At 41.7% G+C, this 16,614-nt stretch overlaps 2 protein-coding genes across 2 annotated transcripts in view; one reads left to right on the top strand and one right to left on the bottom strand.

Annotated features, from left to right (window-relative positions):
* Window positions 1-4,312, top strand: part of PEX3 (peroxisomal biogenesis factor 3) — a 104,576-nt gene extending 100,264 nt beyond the window's left edge. Inside the window, exon 13 of the mRNA XM_069725907.1 lies at window positions 894-4,312. Coding sequence (XP_069582008.1) covers window positions 894-977 — 84 coding nt within the window. The 3' untranslated portion in view covers window positions 978-4,312. The remainder of the gene's footprint in view (window positions 1-893) is intronic.
* A 989-nt stretch (window positions 4,313-5,301) lies between these two features.
* FUCA2 (alpha-L-fucosidase 2) overlaps window positions 5,302-16,614 on the bottom strand; it is a 65,713-nt gene continuing 54,400 nt past the window's right edge. The window contains exon 7 of the mRNA XM_069725906.1: window positions 5,302-7,216. Within this exon, the coding sequence (XP_069582007.1) occupies window positions 7,061-7,216 (156 nt within the window). The 3' untranslated portion in view covers window positions 5,302-7,060. The remainder of the gene's footprint in view (window positions 7,217-16,614) is intronic.

Genomic DNA, 16,614 nt, shown 5'->3' on the forward strand with positions numbered 1-16,614 from the left:
GGGAATCCCTAGCAACCAGGCAACCCCCACATGTACTCAGCCTGGCTAATAGCTGTAAATCATTCAGCTGAGGCTATAAACTAAATCTCCGAGCACTAAAAAAATACTCTGAGGACCCCCGAACGTGCTCAGGAAATCTTGAGTAACGAGTATATTCACTCATCACTAAAAGTAACGCATCAGTTTCCAGCGATCTCATCACAGGGAAGACAATGACTGTCTGAACTCACATTTGGACCAAATTGTGGAACTTCAAGGGGTTTTCCCATGAACAAAAGTTCATTTTAATCAATAATCTTGGAATAATAAAAAGTTACACAATTAGATATGATGCATAGAAATGTTCCTGTGCTGAGAATCTTATAAATGTGCTCCTGCTGTGTAATGGTCGTGTCTGACCGTACAGGAACATGGTCTGATCATACCACAGCTCCTGGGTGGGGAGGAAGAAAAAGAGAGTAAACAGACATTACAGCACATAATCACAGCTGATTCTTTCTGAGAGGTAAAACATTTCCCTTCTTGTTTTTAAACAATGTTTTACTTCAAAGAAATAATCATCTATGATCCCCAGCTGTAATGTCTGTGTACTCTTTTTCTTCATCCACTGCCCAGGAGATGCTCTCCAACATAGGAACCCTCCTCTGAACTATAGAATACACACTTTTTCTTTTTGCACTTTTTTTTCTTCAGAAAAAGTGCATTTTATAGTAAAAAAAAAAAAATATGGCAATTTGTGTTCCTACATGGGGGGGGGGGGGAGATCAAGTATGTTGAGATGTGACAAATTCCTTTGGAGACTTAGGATGGTAAGTTTTTAATGTCTTGACTTTTGTGTCGTTTTGTTTTACTAAAATTAAATGAATTAAAATTTACTTTGGTTTATTCCTTAGGATCTTCTACTCATGGAACAAGTTAAGGACTTTGCTGCCAATGTGTATGAAGCATTTAGCACACCCCAGCAACTTGAGAAGTAACGGTCCTCCACGATGTCTCTGGAGAACCCAGTGGGGCATCAATGTTTACAGCATGTGTATGACATTCCTTTTTTAATTAAAAAGTGTCTCCTTATGGACCCGAAGAATGGATGTCTGGTGTGAATGCTGTACCACGAAGAACTGCTTAGACTCAGTTTCAGTCACTACAGCAATAAGCATCTACTTTATACTCACCGGGATGTCATTTGCAGAAAATTTATAGGAGACATTGAAATTTACCTAATGGTATATGAAATATATTTATTAATTTTCATTTTGGTACAAACAATGCATTAACTTTACAATCCAAATCAAATGAATGTGGCATGAATAGCTGACAGAGTGCTTTACAATGTGAACAGGCCTTATTAACTCTTAGGCTAGGTTCACATTGCATTAGTGCAATCCGTTTAGCGGATACGCTGATTGCGCTAACGCAATGTCCAAAAAGGGATTGCGTTTGGCAATCTGCGATCTGTGCTAGTGAAGAACGGACCCTGAACGCTGCAAGCAGCGTTCGAGGTCCGTCCGAAAATAACGGGACATCGCTGACACATGCCAAAAAAGGCATGCGTCAGCGATCCGTTAGCACATTGCAGTCAATGGGTGCGCTAACGGATTCGTTACATAGCGTTAATTGCGCCATGTAACGGATTCCGTTAGCGGACACCCACTAACGCAATGTGAACCTAGCCTAAGACCGAACCAGCATTTTCCAAATTTGGAACCAACTTTAACATTTTGACAATAAGTTGTGAGTACCCAGAGTATTTGTAAAGAGTGCACAATGTGCTGGTGTGATTGATTGGTTTTTGGACCATATTCCTTTTACTAGTAAAGAACGGACTAGGAGGCGGTTACTGTACCGACGTTGCAGCTTCTCAATATTTTGTGTTGTACATGTTTTATTCTTCAGTATTCAGTACTTTACAATAGCAGTTGCTTTAACCTTCGGTTACTCTCTGAACAACAACAATCATGTACAAGCTAATTGCCATATTAAATGGGCTGCCTATGACTTGCATACTGATGACGTATCCGACCAGCTGTTTGCAGGCCCCGTAGCAGCGGTTAGTATGTATGTAGCGGTATAAAGAGTCAGGCCACCACTGTTCTGTGTTCTGCAGCTCAGCTGCTATTGACGTCAATGACAATCCCTTTAAATCTGAATCCATCAATCTTATAACTTGGTAAGCTTGCCATAATAAAAAAAAATGCATTCACAATGAATATGCATATGTAGCAGATCTGAATTTGTCATTGAATTTAGTTTATTAAGCAAATTAAAATATATTCTAAGGGAATACACAGTTTACACCAACAAACCCTCGATTTGGGTCACTCATTTTCATTTTTACCCCCAAAAGTATAACATTTAAGATTCATTCCTTATTCAAGCAAAACCTCACTTTTTTACTGCACTGAGAAAAAGCTCATCAAAAATTGCATGTGGATTTACTACAAATTGCCACCTTTTGCAGATAAAACAAATTTATTTCACATGTTTCACTTGTAATGAAGCACCACAAACCTGCATCAATTTTTTTTTTACACTGCAGCAGTAGTATTCTAATGGTTCCCATACAATAGAAGTCCAAGATCAGAGCTCTAATCCATTTTCCTTTATTATAACCATTGACTAATTTACTGCTCTTTGCCAGGCAGCTAATCCATGCTGAAAGTGTAGTTTAGGCTAATTACTGGGCACCATAATTAAACTGTCCTTGTTGACCAAAACAACCAATCGTGGTGCAGCTTATATTTTAGAGAAAAAGTGAGCTGATTGGTTGCTGCTTGTGTTGGTTTGATGAATAGGGCCCAATGACTGGTTAGGAGTATAACTGCTTATCCCTGTGCTTGTGTTCACACGCAGTAGCCCTGTGTCACTGCAGTCTTTTGCGCAGAAACACAAAGGTTACACGGCGACTTTGTCCAGGACAGTTGTCACGTGACCAAGGTAGGTACGGTGCCACATTGCAGGGCAATACAAGAGTACTGCATCAAGGAAGTTGGGGGGAAAAAAAAGACGAGGTTGGACTTCTTGCAACTGGCTTGTTGCAGTCGTAGTGCAGTGCAGCACCATTCACTTGTATTGCATCTTGATAGTAGCACAAGGAGAACCTGTGTTGTGGACAAAGGGTATGTGCCCACGTTGCGGATTTCTGTGTGGATTTTTCCGCTCAGTTTCTGAAAAATCTGCAGGTAAAACGCACTGCGTTTTACCCACGGATTTCCAGCGGTATTTGTGCTAATTCCACCTGCGGTTTTACACCTGCGGATTCCTTGTGGAATCCGCACAAAGAATTGACATGCTGCAGAAAATTAACAGCAGCGTTTCCGCGCGGTATTTTTTGCAGCATGGGCACTGCGGATTTTGTTTTCCATAGGTTTACATGGTACTGTACACCGGATGGAAAACTGCTGCAGATCCGCAGCGGCCAATACACTGCAGATCCGCAGGCAAATCTGCAACGTGTGCACATACCCAAAATCTCTCAGGTGAAATCATCATTACCATGCAAGAAGTCAGGGGCTACATGGTGACTAAGTGATTGTGCAGCAGCACAGGGCTGCTGCGACTTATAAGGGACTGTCCGGATAGAGTGATTGTTCAACCTAAGGCTGCCGTCACACTATCAGTATTTGGTTTGTATTTTACCTCAGTATTTGTAAGCCAAAACCAGGAGTGGGTGATAAATGCAGAAGTGGTGCATATGTTTCTATTATACTTTTCCTCTAATTGTTCCACTCCTGGTTTTGGCTTACAAATACTGATGTAAAATACTGACCAAATACTGATAGTGTGACGGCAGCCTAAGTCCTGCCGCTCGGCGCTTCATGGCGGGGCCAATCATTTACATACTTTGCCACCTGCTTATTTTCCATCTATCTCCACTCCCTTCTTCTTTGGTTTCCATCTATCTCCAGAGCTGTCAATCAGGTGGAAAGATGTATATAAATGATTGACCGCACCATGAAGCACCGAGCGCCTGTACTTGGTTTGAACAGTCATTCTGTGCCGTCCCATTAAAAGCTGCAACATGACCTGTGCTTGTGAATGCAGCCTTATAACCTAACTAAACCGTTTGTAGTGGGGACGTTGTATACTGTAAATGGTGTGCAACACTTCTTCAACCATGTGTAGTATTGATATGAAAGCCTTCGTTTTATTTGCTACTTTCAGTTCAGTAATTATAATGGATATTCTCATTGCTGTTCTGTATTAAGTTGTTCATTATGAACTTTTTGCTTATTGTAACACAGATTCTTAAAATGTTTAATGGATGATGGTAAGTAAAAATGTCTACAATTCAATAAACTAGCATTTTTTAATACCTTGGCTTATTATTTAAGAAACACTAAAATTGTAATCAATTTAACTTAACGCAAACACTCCAATCTATTAAAATCCAACATAGAAGCATTTGTCACTTGTCCCAATAATGTCTTTGCCACTCATCTAATATGTGGACGGTATCTAGTAGACTGCTTGCACCTAATATTCTGCCACTAAGTAGTATGTAGTTAGTTTTGAATAAATAATGTGCACCTTATGCATTTGACCTATCTAAACTATTAATAATGGCATACAGCTTATAGACTGCTGAACAGTCTTCCCTGTGTGTCTCATATCAGATGTGTTGTTGCTGAGAAATCTTTTATCACTTTATATAAGTGACCTCTTCCAGGCGCCGTGGCGGAGGGTGCCTGGAGGATAACTCTGCCCCCAGAGCTTATTTTAAATATTAGGGGGAGTTACCAGTGTGATGTGTAGTGGCCGCTCTCCTGATAACTGACACATCTGCAGGTTCCTCTCAGCTTCCAGCTCACAGGCAGACAAGGCTGCAATATTGTTGTAATACAGCAGAGCCCAAAGAGAAGCAATAATGTGACTGCAAGAAGACAAACTTCATTTTTCCTGTTCTGTGTTGGTTACTCACACTGGGAACGCCTCCTTCATGTAAAATAAGCTCTGGGGGCAGAGTTGTCTATAGCCTGTATGACCATATTAATAGTTTAGATAGGTCAAATGTGGTGACAGATTCCCTTTAAGAGGGACTTCAGTACAATAGTGACAGATTTTGGCAGTAAAAATGGTGTAAATTTAAATGAATTAGGCAAGCTTAGGCTCGCACTGTCCCACACATTCTCTGCCATTTTGGCAAAAGCTTGAAAATATGCTGAATGTCAGAATTTTTGCACAACTTCAGAGTTGCACATAAAAAAGGTTTTACATAGCATATTTATGAATTGGGCCCCATGTCTTAATTGGTTTGGAAGTGGCTCAGCTTTTGAGGTGAAGAAAATATATACCACACCAGACTTTACAAACAATTGTTTTTAATATCCAGTTAGCAAATGAATTAGAAATAACAGTGATTTTCATTAATTAAAAAAAAACCTGTAGTCCTCTTAAACAAATATATATAGTTTCAAGAAAAAAAGTGAGTCCAGCTTTCACAAGTGAAACATTAATACAGTACAACCCAATATACATATTTTGTAAATCAATTTCCAATATCCTTTTTATTTAACTAGAGTAACAGATTGTGACTACACCCAAAAGCATAAACTGTTTAAAAATTACACCAAGATTTTTCAAGAATTTTTAATATTACGAAATAAGATCCAACCCTAGAAAGCCCTGATGTAATATAATGTATATTAGTCTTATGTAATGCAGAAACCACTGGGTGCTTGGCCACTAGTGTGCATGAGTGAATTGATTACCATGTACCAAATACAAGGCTTATCGGGGAGAGCTTGCACTTGTAGATTTTTTTTTTTTGTTCAGGTGTCCATTAGACCCAAAATCTTACTTCATACGCTATTTTTTTAGGAGCAGGAAAAATGTGTATCTTTGAACAAATTAAGATTTGCGAGTCCCCAGTGGTTGGCATTTCAGTTAGCCATTAAAGTACATCAACCACCTGGGACTCTCAAATCTTAAGATTGCTTTTAAAAGGAAATTATGTTCTTTTTTGTTATCCTGCATACACCTGTCTATGCGTTGAAAAATATAGCAGCTCATCCCCCTTCATTTCAGTGACGCTGAGCTGCAATATTAGCCAGAATTCATATACAAATGCGACACAATTGTAATTTAATTCTAGACAGGCAATTACATTAATGCACTGTGCCTGCCATTGCCAAACAGCTGTTTCAATATCTGAAGCATTATATGCAAAAATATTGGGGGACATGTAAACTGGTGCAAAACTTGAGTAGTTGCTCATAGCAATCAGATGCCAGCTCTCATTTAAAAGGTTATTCATAAAATAAAAGCAGACGTGATTAGCTGTGCCATTGATAACACTCCAATGATCAACATAATGGCCATTACAACCAAAAGGTCAGGTCTTTTATGTATTGTACCACTTAATTAGGCAAGCCTGTCATTTGCAGGAGAACTGGTCTGAGTAGTATTCTGATACCTATGTAGATTATTTACATATATAATCACCAGTTGGGACTTCCGGCCGCTGTCTCCGAATCCCATAAGGCACCACGGCAGTGTCACTTGCGCAGGCGCTGTTTGTGCCCGCAAGGCCATGAACTGAGCCTGCACAAGAGACATACACGTCTCCGCTATTCCAGCGCATGTGTAGTAACGACGCGACTGTTACTGCACCTGCGTGGGAATAGTGGAGACGTGTAACAGTCGCGTCGTTACTACCCATGCGCTGGAATAGCGGTGACGTGTATGCCACTTGCACAGGCGCAGTTTGTGGACCGCTTTCACCGCACTCCTGATGTGATAGCATCGGGTTTATTTCTAGTATTCATATAAAATACAGTATAGGTTCCATACAACTTGTGTAGAGTATTAGGTGTGCTGATCCTTACAAGGTCAGAGTTGCACAGACCCATAATACACATCCAATAAGTATCTAAAGCCCCACCGGTTGTGAAATAAATGTATAGAATGTCAATGTGATTCTCAGCATATTACAGACGAAACAAACGTTTGAAATATTTAAGTGAAATAAAAACTTTGTGGCAAAATGTTTGACACACTCTGTGTCTAAAGTTATTGCATAATTGAGATTCATAATTCCATAAATCCACGCTTTCTCTGGTGCCTAGGTGATAACCGCTTCATTCAGGTTATTGATCTTCAATACCCAGCCCCATTGGACGGCCATTTGTGAAGGGTAAAGTGCTGGCAGGGATACAGTCATTCCTTTCTCTCCCAATGGCAACCATGTTAGTTTTCCTTCATATCCAACCAGCTGAACCTAAAACAGACCATAGTATTACAATTGTGTGTTGAAAATGCTATTATTATAAGGGACAAGTCAAACTGTATTGGTGAAAAAAATATACAACAAGTAATTAACTACATAGGTGCATTATATGAAAGGGTATTCAAGTCAGAACTACTAAACTACTAGGACTCCCACCATTGTTCAGAAAGGAGGGGAATTCCCATACATATATGCATCTCTCTAATAATTTGTATGGGAATTATAACTACCTCTCCACTAAAAAACATGCAGGGCGGGGGCCACTGAATGGGTGTGCCCCATTATTATACAAAGTTACAGTATTCCATACAGTCCCTTTAAAACTGCAATAGCAGGAGGGACACTAGTATTTTTTTTAATCAAATAGATTTTTATTGATTTATAAAATGCAATAAACATTTAACACATGTGTTTTTCAATCCCCCCTCCCCCCAGCATTAACCCCCCTTTACCCATCCCACCCCGCTTCATCCCCATCCCTCCCCCCTTTCCCACTTAGACAGCTCACATCCTTCTTTTAGCATGTTTTATAGCATTATATACTTTAATATAATATAGTGTCCTTCACTATGAATTTATATACCATTATTTTGTAGGCGAAACCTCCTCAGGCCTATTTGCCCTTAACCCCTTCAAGTCGCGGCCCTTTTTCATTTTTGCGTTTTCGTTTTTCACTTCCCTCCTTCCCTGAGCCATAACTTTTTTATTTTTCCGTCAATATGGTCATGTGAGGGCTTATTTTTTGCGGGACAAGTTGTACTTTTGAACGACACCATTGGTTTTACCATGTCTTTTACTAGAAAACGGGAAATAAATTCCAAGTGCGGTGAAATTGCAAAAAAAGTGCAATCCCACACTTGTTTTTTGTTTGGCTTTTTTGCTAGGTTCACTAAATGCTAAAACTAACCTGCCATTATGATTCTCTAGGTCATTACGAGTTCATAGACACCTAACATGACTAGGTTATTTTTTATCTAAGTGGTGAAAAAAAATTCCAAACTTTGCTAAAAAAAAAAAAAAAAAAAAGTGCCATTTTCCGATACCCGTAGCGTCTCCATTTTTCGTGATCTGGAGGTCGGGTGAGGGCTTATTTTTTGCGTGCCGAGCTGATGTTTTTAATGATACCATTTTTTGCGCAGATACGTTCTTTTGATCGCCCGTTATTGCATTTTAATGCAATGTCGCGGCGACCAAAAAAAACGTAATTCTGGCGTTTCGGATTTTTTTCTCGCTACGCCGTTTAGCGATCAGGTTAATGCTTTTTTTTTTATTGATACATCGGGCAATTCTGAACACGGCGATACCAAATATGTGTATGTTTGATTTTTTTTATTTTATTTAGGATGGGGCGAAAGGGGGGTGACTTAAACTTTTATATTTTTTATATTTTTTTCATATTTTTAAAAACATTTTATTTTTTACTTGTGCCATGCTTCAATAGCCTCCATGGGAGGCTAGAAGCTGGCACCACTTGATCGGCTCAGCTACATAACAGTGATCATCAGATGGCCTGCATCAGTAACCATAGAGGTCTCAAGGACCTCTATGGTTACCTTCCTGATGCATCGCCGACCCTCGATCATGTGACGGGGGTCGGCGATGATGTCATTTCCGGCCGGATGCGGTAGTTAAATGCCGCTGTCTGTGTTTGACAGTGGCATTTAACAGGTTAATAGCGGCGGGTGAATAGCGATTTCACCCGCCGCTATTGCGCGCACATGTCAGCTGTACAAAACAGCTGACATGTCGCGACTGATGTGGGCTCACCGCCGGAGCCCACATCAAAGGGGGTGACACGGCATGCGCAGTACTAGTACGGCGCATTTCGTGAAGGGGTTAATCTCCTCCTAACCCAATTCCAACCAAGGCGTCCACAATTTATCATACAGAACCATTTTCCCTCTTTTCTGATATACTCCCTTTTCTAAGGCTATGACCTTCCCCGCATACTTGATGTATACTCCCCTCGAGGGGGGCTCCTCTTTCATCCAGTTTCTTGCTATGACCTTCCGAGCCATGTATAGCAGTCTGGCGATTGCTATTTTCAATGTGTTATCTACAATTATCTCATCCACATATCCCAGCACGCACACCACTGGTTCCCTTGGAATTACACATCTATACGCCCCTTCTATCCGGCTGAGAACCACTAACCAAAAAACAGTCAACCTCGGACACGACCAGAGCATGTGGAACATTCCAGCATTATCATTCCTACACCTAGGGCATTCCGAATCGGGTCTCAACCCAACTCTATATAGAACATCCGGAGACCTATATATTCTGTGTATAACGTAAAGCTGAGAGTCTATACGGCTCATTCATTGATAGCTTCGGTACCCATTCTAAAACAGAGTCCCATGTTTCATCCTCCAAGCGACCCAACTCTCCCATTTAGCCCTCGCCCCAAACTGATATCCCTATAAGTAAGTATGGAGTAAGTCCTTATATAGGGACGAGATAACACCCCTCGATGTTCCCGCACCGCAGATATATTCCAATACTAAGTCACTTTGGATTTTGAGGCAATCCCCCCTATTCTGAGCCAAAAAGGCATGTCGAACTTGTGCATATTGATAACCCCCGGATGTCTCCAGGCCATACTCGGACTGCAGCTGGGAAAAGGACTTCAACTCCCGTTGCTCTAAAATCTGATAAACATATGCAATCCCTTTAGCCTGCCATCCTGATATACATCCCATTGCCAAAAATTCTGGTCAATTATTATTAAACCATAGTGGAGAGAACCTGGTAAGACAAGTGACCCCACAAATATGTTTGACTCTTCCCCATATTTTATATATCAAAAGCAATGTTGGATATATTTTCCCAAGCGAGCCATCCTCTAAACACTGTACCGCCAGACTTCTTTTGGTGATCTTTTCTGTTAAGAGTTGTACCCTGTTGGCGGACGTCACCTGCTCCCAGCCCTTTAAATGTTGACATTGGGGCGCAAGGAAATATATCTCAGGATTAGGCAAGGCCAAACCCCCCGCATCTTTAGGCCGCTGAAGTGTCTCCAACCTAATTCGTGGGTGCTGTCTCCCCCACACCAAACTTCTAAATAATGAGTTAATCAGTTTGAATTTCCCACGTGGTATCCAGATAGGCGAATTATAATAATAATAATAATTTTTATTTATATAGCGCCAACATATTCCGCAGCGCTTTACAAATTATAGAGGGGACTTGTACAGACAATAGACATTACAGCATAACAGAAATCACAGTTCAAAACAGATACCAGGAGGAATGAGGGCCCTGCTCGCAAGCTTACAAACTATGAAGAATATACAATATTTTAGGCATCAGAATCATTTTGATAAGGTTAACTCGACCCACAACAGACAAATGCAGCCTAGACCAAGCCCCTACCTTAGCCTTAAGAGTTTTCAGTACCGGTGTCAGATTCTTATGCAAGTAATTTGTTATTGGCAAAGAGATTGATATCCCAAGATATTTGAATTGGTCTGCTACCTTAAGTCTACCCCCTTCCGTAGAATCACCCAGCTCACCCCCCATATCATCCACCATGAATAAAATTTATTTATTCCGGTTTATTTTTAGTCCTGATAGAGAGCCAAAAATCTCAAAGAGCCGCATAGCATTGCTCAAGGAGTCATGCGGGTCCCCCAGAAATAGCAGTACATTGTCAGCGTAAAGCGCTATCTTTTCTTCTATCGACCCATATTTGAACCCTAAAACCTCGGTGGACTGTCGAATTTTGGCGGCCAATGGTTCCACGGCCAGAGCAAACAAAAGAGGGGAGAGCGGGCACCCCTGTGTCATTCTTCTATGCAGCTGAATCGTGTGAGAAATCTCACCATTCACTCTCACTTGCTGATGGTTGCTCATATAGCAGCTGAACCCAAGACACAAAATGTGGGCCAAAGCCAAAACAGTGCAATACCTGCCACAGGTACCCCCATTCCACAGTATCGAATGCCTTATGGGCATCTAAGGAAGCAATAACTCTATGCCCACCATTATCTGCCCCCAGTTGTAAATTCAAAAAGAGTCTTCTTAGATTCACTGCCGTAGACCTATCAGGCATAAAGCCGGACTGTATGTACACCAGAACAAGAAACAGAGATCCCTAAAAAATAACTTTCAATAGTATCATTAAAAAGACTATATTTATCCAAAATATTAAAACAGTATTAAATGTACCTAATGGACCCTAGAACGAACTACAATATTGGAGTCCTACCTGGCAGTGGAGGTTGGCATCCTACTTTTCTGCGGTTGGTGCCCCCACTCCTCGACGGCTTACCCTTTCAGGCCCTATTAAGGACCTATGATAGAAGAAAGGCTAAATAAGCCCTACTCTCGAAACCTAGACTAATCACCTGCCTACCAGTGGAGGTTGGCACCCTAATTTACTGCGGTAGGCGCCCCCACTCAACGGCGGCTAGCCCTAGGGTCCCTAATAATCCCTATAATTCAGGATAGACAAACAGATTTTGTCGCACAAACACCACCGATACCCGTAGAAGAGAAAAAAAACAAAACAAGATCCAAAACGTAGATAAATAATAAATTTGATAATAACAAAAAAATAAATAATACTGTACTCTACTGCTGTACCATAGAGGGCAAGCCAGCAATGTTATGATGGAAACACTGTACTCCCCTCCTGGTAATATGATACTGCCCAAATACGGGTATGCTGGGTGCAACAATGTTAGTGTCCACAAACAGAAACCCAGCACTTAAATGAAATCCACTCTTGTGACATTACATAATATATGTCAGTGTTTGATGTAAAATAACAAATAGTATGTGTCCATAAAGATGGCACAATGACCATGACAAAGAGTGGACAAAAAGACAACCTTCAAGGCAGCCCCTGGGATCACAATCGCCACTAGATAATAAAGTGGCGAAAAATCATCAGAGTATAACACATGAGGTTTTAAGGACACAATCGTCCTAATAATGCAGAAACAGACAATCAGGCTTAGATGTCACCAGTATACTCATCTATTTGCTGTATTCTCATGGTTTGAACCTGGCTGCTGCCACAAAGTCCAGAGCGGTAGTATGTAGATGGACATAACCAGCATCTGTTAAATGGTCCCCAAGCAATGCCCGACGCGTTTCCCCCCCATAGGGAATGGCGGGGGTTCATCAGGGGTCATGCAGTAATACACAGGATGACGGTGCTGTTACGGCAGGCGCCACTCACCAAGACCGCCTTTTTATACAAACACCGGGCGCACATTGGAAGCGTCGGCAAGACTGTGCCGGAAATGACGCCGCCAGGACGCCCAAAATACAAGGCGCTGCATCATGTGAGCCCTGGCCACAAAGACATGGAGGAGCGGCCAAAAACCGACCACAGGAATATGGCCGATACTACCCGCGCATGCGCATACAAGCGCTCTACTAAACAAGAGCAAAGTGCATACGTTTATATAGAGATGATAAAGATCGCAGCGCAGGCGGACTCGTAAACCCCAGCAGATGCTGGGCAATGACAATGCACCACCAGAGGACGACCATGTATAATAATACACAGCGCCGCAAAATACTAGCCCGGCCACATAAAAATGGAGGAGCGGCCAGAAAAACCGACCACAACATTATGGCCGATTTTAAATGCGCATGCGCATAAAAGCGCTCTGTCAGAGCAGAAGCAGAGTATATAGCAACAGCGCATGCACGCTAGAATACCCCAGCAAATGCTAGGCAATAACAGGACTAAGGGCTAACCATGTATTATGATAAGACCACAAACGTGGTCTATAAAAAATATACATCTGATAAATGGTGAGTGGCCATATGGACAAGGCTACAACGAATAAATAAAGTCAAAATAGCAAAAGATAACAAAATAAGAGTCGATCAATACGACCCTAACAATACATAAAGTATAATTACAAATGGCCATAAATAAATACAGAGACCCACCCTATATGGCTATACGAAACTAGCAAAGGACAACTGCTCATTAAGGCCCAGAGGGCTCACAGATTTAAGTAAATATGTCCACCTGGACTCACGTTGTAGTATCTTTCTATCAAAATCTCCGAGTCTGACCGTAGGAGTGATTACTTCAATGACCTTAAATGAAAGACAACCACTGTCACCTCCATGTTCAATGTTGACGTGTCTCGCTAATGGTGTATCTCTATTGTGTCTAATATCACCAAGGTGTTCACTCATGCGAACACGTAGTTCACGTTTGGTTTTACCAACATAATCCCTGGGACAAGAACACGTACAGAGATACACCAAGCCTGTAGTTCTACAATTGGCAAACTGTCTGATAGAAAATATCCTGCCTGTAGCCGAACTCCTGAAAGTTTTGGACACAGCAACATATTTACAAAAAGAGCAATGCCCGCATTTGAAAGTACCTGTGGATCTATTGGCAAGCCACGTACTCTGTTTTTTAGGGGGGATAAAGTGACTATGAACGACACTGTCTTTGATAGATCTCCCCCTTCTATAAGTAATTGACGGATGGGAAGATACAAACTTGCCAATAACAGGGTCAGATTTAAGTATCTGCCAATGTCGCTTAAACACCTCATAGACCCTATTGGATTGGTCATCGAAGGTACCAATTAACCGTGTAATGGTTGAACCCTCAGTTTCAGTCTTTGTTACCAACAAAGATGATCTATCAGATCTTAGAGCTACATGGTAAGCAGAGTCTACCACATCTTGCGGATAGCCCCTTGCCCTAAAACGGTCCCTGAGTTCCAGCGACTTCCTCTCGAAGTCATTTAGGGAGGAACAGTTCCTACGAAGTCGCAGGAACTGTCCTTTGGGAATACCCCTCTTTAGCGGAAAGGGGTGGTGGCTCTCCCATCTCAGCAAGCTATTTGTAGCTGTTGGTTTACGAAAAATAGTTGTGCTGAGAGAGCCATCTCCTTGTCTACAAATATTGACATCAAGGAAGTTTATGCTTTGTCCCCCGATCTCAAAAGTAAAGAATAAGCCTTCGATGGTAGTATTGAGATATGTCACAAAGTCGGAAAAGGAACAAGCATCACCCCTCCAGAGGACCAGGATGTCATCGATAAATCGGCCCCAGAAAATAATCCTGGGGCTCCAGATCTCATCCTCATCCTTAAAAATCAATGTGTCCTCCCACCAGCCCAGGAGCAGATTCGCGTAGGTAGGAGCACAGGGGATCCCCATCGCTGTGCCCCTGAGCTGGTGGTAGTACTTCCCGCAAAACAGGAAGTAATTCCGCTGTAGCACAAAATCAAGAAGCTCCAAATGAAATGTGTTATGACGTCCACAATGAACGCCTCTGCTACTGATGTAATGTCCAATAGCCCTAAGACCATCCTTGTGTCGGATACTACTGTACAGCGCCTCCACATCAATGGAGGCGATGATGGTATCAGGTTCAACCATGACCCCCTCCAGCTTTGTTAGCAGATCACTCGTGTCCCTTATATAGGACGGCAGGGCTGTGACAAAAGGTCTTAAAAGTCTATCCAGATAGATACTCGAGTTTTGGGACAAAGCATCTACCCCTGATACTATAGGCCGGCCCTTCAGGGGATTGTACCCCTTATGGATTTTAGGTAAGGCATAGAAAGTTGACACCATAGGGAACTTAGGTAAAAGAAAACTGAATTCACTTTTAGATATAAGTTTAGACTCAAAAGCCCGTGTCAGCAGCCTAGATAGTTCAGCAGTATAGTCAGCCGTTGGGTCGCCCTTTAATACTTCATAAGATGATGCATCAGATAGAATAGACATGCATATTTTAGTATAATTCTCGTAATCCATAATGACCGTATTACCACCTTTGTCGGAAGGCTTAATGACTAAAGATGTATTGTTCTTAAGGTCATTCAGAGATCTCCTCTCTGAAAAAGTCAAATTGGGATGAGTTGGGTTTAAGCTCGGAATGATACTATTAATCACATCCGTTACCAATTTTTGGAACACGTCAATGCTGCCAAAATCACAGGATGGTGGCATTCTACTACTAGTTGGTTTGAGATCCGAGAAGGGGCCCTCACCCGCGACTCTGCTGCCTTCCTCACTAAGCTCCGTAAGGATTTCAAAGTCACTTAGGTCCTCAGCCGAGATACCCAGTTGTTGACATTTCTGTAAGTAATTTTTGTAGAAAAAATTCCTCCACCTAAGCTTCCTAGTGAAAAGATTAAGGTCCTTGATCCAAGTAAACGGATCAAAACGCATTGTTGGAACAAAGGTAAGACCCTTTTTAAGCACTTGTTTCTCAGACATGGCAAGTAGATATGACGACAGGTTGATAATCTGATTGTCGTCCTGTTCGAACTGTGTCACTACTTTTGGTGGCTGATGGGGTTTCGGTTTCGTAGATGGTACATAAACCCCCCCCGATCCTCTAAAAAAGAGGAAGACGGGGAGGTAGAGGGTTGATAACCCCTGTCCGATCCATAATTTTGCCATCTCCGTCCACCCCTTCGACCACGATTCTTTGGTCTAGAAAATTGTTGAGACACTGACCCCCTTGGTGCTGAGTCTATGTCCGAAGAGTCAATGTCAGAGGAGGAAATGTCCACCCTTGTTGCTGTAGTAGCCTGTAAGGAGGGATAGGCCCTCTTCTCCTTAAACTCTGAACAATCCTTCACAAAGCGTTTATGCTTCCTCTCCTTAATTTCTAGATGGAATTTCTCAACAGAGTTTTTGAGGGATTCCTCCTTGTTGATAAATTCAGGGTCACTCTTAAACTTAAGGATATTATCCACAAGTTCTTTTAACTTAGTTGAAGAGTTTTCTAGAGTCTTCTTCTCCTCCTCTAAAAGAATGTGCATAAACCTCAGTGATGAGGCCACTGACTCTTCTTCCCACTTAGCTAGTAGTGTGGGGGACACGCACCTGGGGGCTGGTAACAAGTGTATTCTAAGACCACGTGGTACAATTTTATGTTTAATATAATTGTCCAAGGACTGGACCTCCCACCATGACTTTATATTATTCTTATATGCCGCCAAAAGATCTGCGAACAGTGACCTCAGAGTTGGGGTGGATGAAGAGCCACTTTGACCCTCAATGTCAGAAAATACTTCCCTAGCATCATCAAGCCATCTTTTATTGTCCAGTGGTCCTGAGAGAAAACTGGCCATCACAAGAAAACTGAAAAACCCAATCACAATAATGCGGAATCTCAGAGAAATATGTACACCAGAACAAGAAACAGAGATCCCTAAAAAATAACTTTTAATAGTATCATTAAAAAGACTATATTTATCCAAAATATTAAAACAGTATTAAATGTACCTAATGGACCCTAGAACGAACTACAATGAGTCCTACCTGGCAGTGGAGGTTGGCACCCTACTTTTCTGCGGTTGGCGCCCCCACTCCTCGACGGCTTACCCTTTCAGGCCCTATTAAGGACCTATGATAGAAGAAAGGCTAAATAAGCCCTA

The sequence above is a fragment of the Ranitomeya imitator genome, chromosome 5 (assembly GCF_032444005.1).
Source record: "Ranitomeya imitator isolate aRanImi1 chromosome 5, aRanImi1.pri, whole genome shotgun sequence".
NCBI classification, from domain to species: Eukaryota; Metazoa; Chordata; class Amphibia; order Anura; family Dendrobatidae; genus Ranitomeya; species Ranitomeya imitator.